This window comes from Muntiacus reevesi, chromosome 9 (assembly GCF_963930625.1).
Source record: "Muntiacus reevesi chromosome 9, mMunRee1.1, whole genome shotgun sequence".
Lineage (NCBI taxonomy): Eukaryota > Metazoa > Chordata > Mammalia > Artiodactyla > Cervidae > Muntiacus > Muntiacus reevesi.
Genome location: NC_089257.1, coordinates 4,022,530 through 4,032,067, shown reverse-complemented (window position 1 = coordinate 4,032,067; position 9,538 = coordinate 4,022,530). Strand labels below are relative to the sequence as shown.

Below are 9,538 nucleotides of genomic sequence, written 5' to 3'. Positions count from 1 at the left end.
CAGCAATCACAAGAATAACTTAATGATGAACACAGTGACATGCGTAAACCTCATATGCATGTTACTAAGAGCAAGTAGCCATATCTAACAGAGTACAGAGGAGACAATGTTACATATAGAAAATGCGAATAATTGCACCAAACCTGTTAGAACTACTAAACAAATCCAATAGTGCTTCAAAATACAAATATAAATATAAATGTTAACTCTGTGGCAATAACAAAGGGAAAAGCTCTATAGAAATAGCACCTTTATAGTTCTTCAAGGTGCTACCCATGCCAAACAGAATATCCATTACTTCAGTGATTGTGCTCGGTCGCTCAGTTGGGTCTGACTCTTTGTGACCCCATGGACTGAAGCCCGCCAGGCTCCTCTGTCCATGAGCTTTCCCAGGCAGAATACTGGAGTGGGTTGCCATTTCCTTTTCCCAGGGATTTTTCTGACCCAGGGACCGAACAGTCTCTCTTGCATCTCCTGTATCAGCAAGTGGATTCTTTTCCACTGCACCACCTGGCAAGCTCGATTTAATTCACAGCAGAGGTAAAAATTAGTAAGAAAACACTACATATACAAAGGCAAAATCACTGTTCTTGAGCTTCTTTGAGAGCTCACGGTGGATAAATGAGAGTCATGTTACTGAAGGACAGGAAGTTAGGTTGGGAGGTTGACATAGGGAAATGGGGTGACCACAAAAGCGTTCAGTGAAAGCGAATCACGGGCAGTTAGAACAGCAGGGGAACTTGAGGCCCAGGGCATAGACGCATAGGTCCAAGTCAGGGACAGACAGGCACAGGCCGGTGAGGAGGGAGCTGAGATCCCAGGAGAGGTCTCTGGCCAGAAGCTGAGTTGAAAAGAGGTTGGACGATTGGAGGCCCAGGGAAGAAGCGGAAGTGAAAAGCACAGGGCACCCGGAACCGGAAGCACCTAGAGGAGCAAGCGAGCACGTGAGACTGTGGACCGCAAGGTTCCCATCCTGGGCCCCAGAAGGACGGCACTGCGGACACGCGGGCAGGGCGCGGAAGGCCGCCCTCGGGGAGAGGACTCGAGACTCCGGAGGCGGGACGCGGTGCCGGCGAACGAGACCTACTCCTAGCTCCGCACAGACACGGCCGGACAGCCCTCTTCAACCCATCAGGTCGCCAGCCAGGGCGGTAACCTCTCAGGGCTGGTTCTGAAAGGAGAGGCTGCAGGATCCAGCCGGTACACTGTCCGGAAGGTCTCCCCGGGGGCCGGCTCCCACCGCTGTGTGCCCGCAGCTTCCGTTCAGCAGATGCTGGCTGCTCCGGGTTGTTTGTTTCCCCTCTGAGCATCTCTTTTACCAAAGTGCCCCTTCCTTTGAAAGGCAGCCTTTGAATTTCATTTCCTGAGCCTATTGTACCCCACTTTTCATGATGTCCATGAAGGATAATACATCTGCCAAAAAGAGATCAGCAGATGATTTTCCTTGACACAAATGGAATCAGGAGTGTGTGACAAACCTGGGAAATTGAGATCAACAGAGAGATGAAGGGAAGAAATCTCCCCTCCAAAGAAAAATAGAAAAATGCCTCAAAGACAGTCTTCACAATGTGTCCAATGATCAGACCTGTGTTTTGATATTTCCCCAACAAGGAGTGAGAAAGTGGGAAGTGATATTTTCCCATCATGAAGTGGGATGAGTAGAGGAAGTAGTCTAAAAGACGTCATATTCTTACTTAACTTTATTGAGTTGAAGTCTTGTATAAAATGGATAGAAATCTATTTACTAATACTTGTTCCTACAGTAATAATGTATATAAAGAACCTGTCAAGATGTATGCCTCATAGTTTGTATTCAGCAGTAGTTAGCTCACTTCCCTCACTAACACCTAACATTTTTACCAAATGATATTCCAGATTAAACCAAATATGTTTATACAACAGATCCAAACATTGTATCTCACTGATTTTTACCAGAAGCACACTTATTCCCTAAATATATATTTTTAATGAATGAAAAATAGTCACATGGTAGTTTATCCTCAGGACAGATATTTGAGGATGTGTAAAGGAAGATCTTAAAGGAGCTTTAAATTTACTGACAATCTAGTAAAATTGCATCCACTGTGAATACCAGACTGCTTGCATTTACTTTTTCAGTTCTCATACCTTCCAAGTGTTCTGTTGACAATTTATCATTTGTGTTGCATTAATCTTACTCCTTCACTGAGCCTCTGATATAGCCCCTAAGATGTAATCATTGGCCTTAGTTTTTTTCTCTTTAAATGCTCTCATTGCTCTAGAGTAGAAACCACATTTACTCAAGACTTGACTTATCCTTGAAGAAAAATGAAACTGAAAGTTTACTTACTCAATGGTGTCCAAATCTTTGCATTCCCTGGATCATAGCCTGCCAGGCTCCTCTGTCCACGGGATTCTCCAGGTAAAAGTGCTGGAGTGGGTAGCTATTCCCCATCTGCAGGGGATCTTCCTGATCTAGGAATACGAACTCAGGTCTCCAATATTGCAGGCAGACTGTTTACCATCTGAGCCACCAGGGAAGCCCATGAATACTGGAGTCGCGAGCCTATCCCTTCCCCAGAGGATCTTCCTGACTCAGGAATTGAGCTGGTGTCACCTGCATCAGCTAATTCTTTACCAGCTGAGCTATCAGGGTATACATATGTATACATACTTTTTCAGATTCTTTTTCTTTATAGGTTGCCATTACTATACTCATGTTGGTCTTTGTAAAAGTGAAGTGGCATAGCAAACCTTCAAAAAGAGAATAAACTCGCACTGCAGAAATATGTTGTCACCTATGAGACAAGGCTAAGCACACTGACACCATCTACTTGAAGGACAGAGTCAGTCATTAAGACTGCAGGTCATTTTCTCTTCTGTAGGCCTAAGCATAAAAGAGACAACTCTGCTTTATTTGAAAGAGAGTAAGACTGAGCTTTAAAGATCTGGATTGATATTTTGTAGGTGAAACTGTTGACAGGAAACTGCATTCCAGTGTAATATTCCTGACATACACTGGAGGAAACACATGTGATTTGGGTCAAGTAAATTAGTAAGTTAGTAAACCTCTATTTGCTTCTCTTTGTGCCTAATAGATAATAAACCATTCATGTAATGTAAATATATATATCTGACCTACAGAACAGTAGTTTGGAATCTACCCATATGCTTTTTTTGTTGAGATTTATAAAAAGATGTGTATGTTGTTTCAACTGGTTCCTGAAGATTTGGTATGGAAAATGAAATTATTTCCTTTATACACACACACAAAAAAATGTCAGTCATAAAGGTGTTTGACAAAATAGAGCAAATTAAGAATACTTTCAAATTTTCTGAATTATTCTTTGTTAAGAAAATAATTAGAGATGTGAATTATTCCATTCTTCCTAGTGGCTCAGAGGTAAAAGAATCTGCCTGCAATGTAGGAGACACAGGAAACATGAATTCAGCCCCTGGGTCAGGAAGATAAGTTAAATGGCAACCAACCCCAGTATTCTTGCCTGGAAAATTCCATGGACAGAGGAGCCTGGCAAGCTAAATTCCATGAGGTCCCAGAGAGTTGGACATGACTGAGGGACTAACATACACAGAGAATGAGTTATTCTTTCCTTTTGATTAGTTCATAGTACAGAAAAAGCTCCAGCTGCTATTCCTTTCCTCCGTTGTCCCTTCTCCACATATCTACCTAAGAATTTCTATCCCTTATTTGCTTTACATCAGGTGAAGCAAAAATAGAAGAAGTTCTGACATCAAAGCCAATTTCATCCAATTAACATATATGAAGAATTTGGTAAGTAGCTAAGATAATGGAGAAAAACTTCCTTTACAATCATCAAACCAAGGATATATAGTTGTTTTTTCCATTGCTTATTATGAATTTAATAACACAAACATGGAAACCTCAGGAAAATATATTGAAGCTTACCAAAATGCCTAAAATGTGTGTAGTCAATATTAAATATTCAACAAATGTTAACTTCCGGGCCTTATATTTTTGTCAATGATAGAAAAAATTCTTCATTGTCTTCCACAACTTACAACACAAATAATCTTCCCTATGTATATACATCTTTATTCTCTTGGCATCATGAACAGCCTAAGTCACTCTCTTCTTTAACAAACTCCTCATGGCATTTTTCACTTCTGTATTTCTCACTGTGTAAATGATAGGATTTAACAAGGGAGTGAGGATTCCATAAAACACTGTCACCAACTTATCTGCAGGGTAAGTGGCCACAGGACGTGTGTAAGTGAATACACATGGTCCAAAAAAGAGCATCACTACTGTAAAGTGGGAGCCACACGTAGAGAGGGCTTTGCGTCGTCCTTCAGAACTATAGGATTTCAGGGAGCTCAGGATGACTATGTAGGAGATGAGGAGCAGGAAAAAAATGAGCAAAGCCATGCCCCCAGTGTTAGCTGCCACCACCATTCCAAGCCTGTAGGTGTCGCTGCAGGAAATTTCCAATAGCGAGTAGAAATCACACATGACGTGATCAATGACGTTGGTACTACAGAAGGCCAAGTCTCCTGTGAAAAGCATCTGCACTGAGGCATGCAGGACCCCCCCAGTCCAGGCCACCGCCACCAGGAGCTGGCAGAGCCCCTGCCGCATGACGGCCGTGTAGTGCAGAGGCTTGCGGATGGCCACGTAGCGGTCGTAGGCCATGACCGTGAGGATGATGACCTCTGACGCTCCCAGAAAGTGCTCCATGAAGAGCTGAGTCAGGCAGCCTCCCCAGGAGATGGTTCTCCTCTGGTAGAGCAGGTCAAAAGTCATTTTAGGGGTGCTGACGGAGGTCAAGGAGGCATCCAACAAGGACAGATGGGTGAGAAAGAAGTACATGGGAGCGGACAGTGTGGGGCTGAGGCAGATGGTGGTGACGATGAAAAGATTGGCCAAGACGGTGAACAGGAAAATGAAGAGAAAGACAGCGAAGAGCACTTTCTGCAGGTGTGGATCCCGTGTGAGTCCCAGGAGGACAAATTCAGTCATATTGCTGGGAGGCCTGAAGAAATGCATCTAGAAGGTAGCACGTTCCTGGGGCCTCAGTTATCTACAAAGGAGTAAAGAATGATGCTTATTCATCATGAAAGGATTGTGTTCTAAATGGAAAAAAATAAAAAACAGAATGATCCATTCACTGTAACTCTGGAGCATTTCCTCAGCACTTTTGCCCCAATAATTGTTGCAAGTCTTTATTTTCCCCATGATACTTGTCATCTCTCCAGATACGTGGCGCCTGTCCCCTGTGAAACTCCTCCACAGCAATATTTTATGTGTAATTTGCTGAGACAACACTGGACTGGCTACATGACATCTGATTCTCATCCTGGTTCTCACTCGTGTGACCCTGCAAAGCTATCAGTGTCCCACGCTTCTGAGTTTTCCTCTGTGTCTGTGAGGTTGCAAATTATAATTCTCAGATGTACCTTTTGAAGTTTACAATTGCTTCAAAGAATTAAGAATTTTTCCCACTTCCATGAGGATTTCCATTTGAATTCTCTGCTCTAAAGTGGAAGGAAAGGCACCATCAATAAGTATCTGTTATAAGAAGGGAGTTTAGGAAAATGTATATTAGTCATTGGTGATACACTCTTCCTGTTATCAGCCAGAACACATAAACTATTCCACTGTTTTCCCGCTTACCTCTGGTGCCTGGCGTGATGTCTGCAGGGCCTGAATCCTATTGCATGGGTGCTCAGGCGTGTCCCACTCTTCTTTAACCCATGGACTGTACCTGCCCACCAGTCTCCTCTGTCCATGGAATTTTCCAGGCTAGAATACTAGAGTGGGGTTATCATTTCCTACTCCAGGGGATCTTCCTGACCCAGGCATTGAAACTGTATCTCCTGCATCTCTACATTGGAAGATAGATTTGTTACCACTCCACTACTTGGGAAGCCCATGATACCTATTAGGTGATGGGTAAATACTTAGTGAATTGCCTTTTGCCCTGAGTAACATATACTGCTTCCCCTGACCATACACCTAGGATAAATTCAAGTCGTCTTTCCCCCCTGCTGTTTATCATTAGTCTACTTTAGGAGAACCATAAATAAATATTTGAAAGGAAGCTGCACCCCAGTTTAATAGTTCCTCACACACTGTTAATTATGTGGAATAAATATGAATATATCTAGTTATCTCTAGGAAAGAGTATGTTACTGGGTTATTTTACCTTCAGTGTAATTATGGTGTCTGTTTATTGTTATTCTTTAGTCTTCAAAATTATGTTCCACACACAATTTGACATAGTTATATTAAGTAAATTTACAGCTTCTGTAGATGTGGATAAACAACTGTTGCATAGGTGTTAAGCACACAAAGGATGCAGAGGACATCCTTATTTTCAAAGTTCTGAAAATAAAAATTTGATGTGAAGAACAGAAAGAAATAGATTGATAGGTAAGATAGAAAGTTAATGTGCTACACATACAACGTGTATACACAGACTTAACACAAACGCATATGAAATCTTTTACTTAAGTACCTATCACAGGTTTGCTCATTGAAAAAATATTGATCACTTACTGTGTATGTTAATGTATGTTTGTGTAAACAAACAATGTCATGAAGAGTGTCTTAGTTAAATGCCTTTAATGCCTGAAATTTCATTACCAAAGAGAGACAAGGCATCCATCCACAGTAAGAATGGAATTCTCACTCCTTTATGTTTCTGCTACATATAGTACTGTGTCTTCTTCTCCCATCTTCACATAGCATTTATCTTCCTGGTCCTAGGTTACCACATTACCGTTAATAACAGAATGAAAAATTGGAGGAACATATATTTTCCAAAGAAAAGAGAAAACATAAACATAAAATGTATTCTGCAAAACATATGTCTTCTTTTCAAATATAAATGGATAAAATCTTTTATTTTTCAATTATCCAGAGGAAAATTTTATACTTCTGTAAAAATGTACAGCAGCTCTAGTACATTGTATTTTTATCAGGTGGGATTCCCCCAACAGAACAAAAAAGGATATAGTATGCAGAAAATAAGAGTTAGATCTACTTAAAAATGTTTTTGAAGTATATATTTAAAAAAATAAATTACTTTTCCATTTTTCTTTGGCTCCACAATATTCACTCTAGGAATAAACCCTGACAAAAAATACTTTTAAAGGACAAAAATAATTTATAATTATGTTCAAAACAAATATTAAGATCTGCAGAAACTTAGAAACAACATGGAATGTTCAAAGTTGGAGAAATGGATGATTAAATGTAGGGCATCACTTTGATTGCTGTGTAGAGTTTAAAAATTGTGCAGTGTCACTGGAAAAGTCTCAATTTGTAAAATAAAGTGAAGAAAACCTGGATGCACATTTGAATTGCATAATTATTCTATTTTAATTCTGACTAGTGTATTATTCAAACTACATTTAAATATATATCCATAAGGAAAAAAAAACAAACTTTTTTATTTTTAAAGTGAAATTATATATATATGTTTGTCTTTCTTAAAAATTTGTATGCTGAAAATGAGATTTCAATGTCAGGTGAAGATAAGCAGTGATTACATGATTTATAAGGTCAATTTAAACCCAAGAATCTATGATTATACAGTTTCCTGGGGGAGAAAAAAAAACCTCACCTGCACTCACCTATGTGTGACTGGATCCGTGGCCAGTGCGTCAGGAAGCTCTTAGTTCACCAAGAAAAAAATGAAGTTGTAAGATTTTAAAATGTCAACTAGCTCAGCTACAATAAGTATCTTTGTTAGTTTATACATGATATCTTTGGATGAGCCTTAAAAGTATGACCATATATATTGTTTGTAGGGAAATCTGTAGTTTCCTAGCTGTGGCTAATAGGACCCCAGGGGTATTCGACCGTCATTAGCAGACCTTGCCAAGTGCTCAGTTATTTCATATCAGTTAACTGAAGAGGGCAGGAGAACTTATATAGAACTCATCTTTAATTTTGAATGCCTCTTGTGTCTACAAGAAGGCAAAACACTATGACAAGAGCAAGAAAATAGTTGAGTACTTATGAATTTAGATATTTGATAACATATGAGTTTATTATGAGGTCTCAGTATTATACAAATTAAACATCTAAGTGGGTAACTGATTTTTTAATTTTATTATAGTTATTTTTAAATTAATCTACTGTTCATACCAATCATAACTTTAAAATATTGCCTTCAGATATACACTCATTTAAAATTATAAATCCTACTGCAATATTGTCACTTCTCATCAGGTAAAGTGCACAGTTCTTTGAATTCTTTCCTGTGTCAATTCTGGAATTAGATTAGCATGATATTGTTGAAGATAATTCTATTCTTCAATTATACAGAGAGATGTTGAAAGGCATTTATTTCAGTCATTTAAATTAATTGTACAATATTTGTATGGAATACAAAAAAATGGGCTTCCCTCATAGCTCAGTTGGTAAAAATATCTGCCTGCAATGCAGGGGACCAGGGTTCAATCCCTGGGTTGGGAAGATCCCCTGGAGAAGGAAATGGCAACCCACTCCAGTATTCTTGCCTGGAGAATCCCTTGGACAGAAGATCCTGGCAGGCTATAGTCCATGGGATCACAAGAGTCAGACACAACTTAGCGACTAAACCTCCACCACAAAAAATGGACAATAATATTCACAATTTATAACAGGAAAATATAAGACAGGAAAGAAGAATGTCATTTGCCAAGGAGAAATAAGAAGCCAGGAGATTTTCTATGTAAATAAATAAATACTGATTTGATATTTGAAAACATTTTATAAATAAATTTAAATAAATTCAACTCAGAAATATTTCTGTGTAGATCAACACTCATTCAGCATGTCTGAATATGCTTGCATTACTAAGAAGAAAAATAGATTGTACCTAACGTTCAGTTATAGGGGTTCTCCAGGTGGCTCCGACAGTTAAGAATCTGCCTACAGTGAGGAAGACCTGGCTTTGATCCCTGAATTGGGAAGATCCCCTGGAGAAGGGAATGGCCACCTACTTTAGAATTCTTGCCTGGGAAATTCCATGGACAGAGGAAACTGGTGGGCTATAGCCCATGGGGTCGCAAAGAGTCGGATACCACTGAGCGACTAACACTTTCACTTTCTTGGTGACTCAGATGGTAAAGAATTTGCTTGCATTGCGGGAGACCTGGACTTGATCCCTGGGTCTGGAAGATCCCCCGGAGAGGGAAATGGCTACCCACTCTAGTATTCTTGCCTGGAGAATCCTATCAACAGAAGAGCCTGGCAGGCTACCGTTCATGGAGTTGCAGAGTCCAACACGACTGAGTGACTAACTGGTTGTTTAGTAAAAATCAATTGACTCCAGAGAATGTGATCACTGTGAGCAGCGTATATTATGAAAGAAAAGAGTTTAAGAAAAGTGAAACCACTTGATTGAACTGGACACTCCAATATTAGGGTACACTAATAATATTTGTGGTGTCAGATGCCAAAGACAGTTTGAATGAGAATTTGAAACTATCTAAACAACTACTAGGGGTATGGATTTTCCTGAAGTGTCATCATGAAAATGTCATGACCTTGTCTTTATATTTGGAATGAAAATAAGATCAGAGAAAT

The 9,538-nt window shown here is 39.7% G+C and overlaps 1 protein-coding gene across 1 annotated transcript; it reads right to left on the bottom strand.

The window, feature by feature from the left end:
- Window positions 1-4,078: 4,078 nt before the first annotated feature.
- LOC136175312 (olfactory receptor 4C3D-like) lies at window positions 4,079-4,978 on the bottom strand. Its single transcript, XM_065945645.1, has one exon. It carries the CDS (start codon window positions 4,976-4,978, stop codon window positions 4,079-4,081), a length of 900 nt encoding a protein of 299 aa, XP_065801717.1.
- Between the last annotated feature and the right edge of the window lie 4,560 nt (window positions 4,979-9,538).

What these genes read in the sequence shown, in the direction of transcription:
- LOC136175312 (XM_065945645.1), bottom strand. Translation starts at nt 4,978, where the DNA reads ATGACTGAATTTGTCCTCCTGGGACTCACACGGGATCCACACCTGCAG.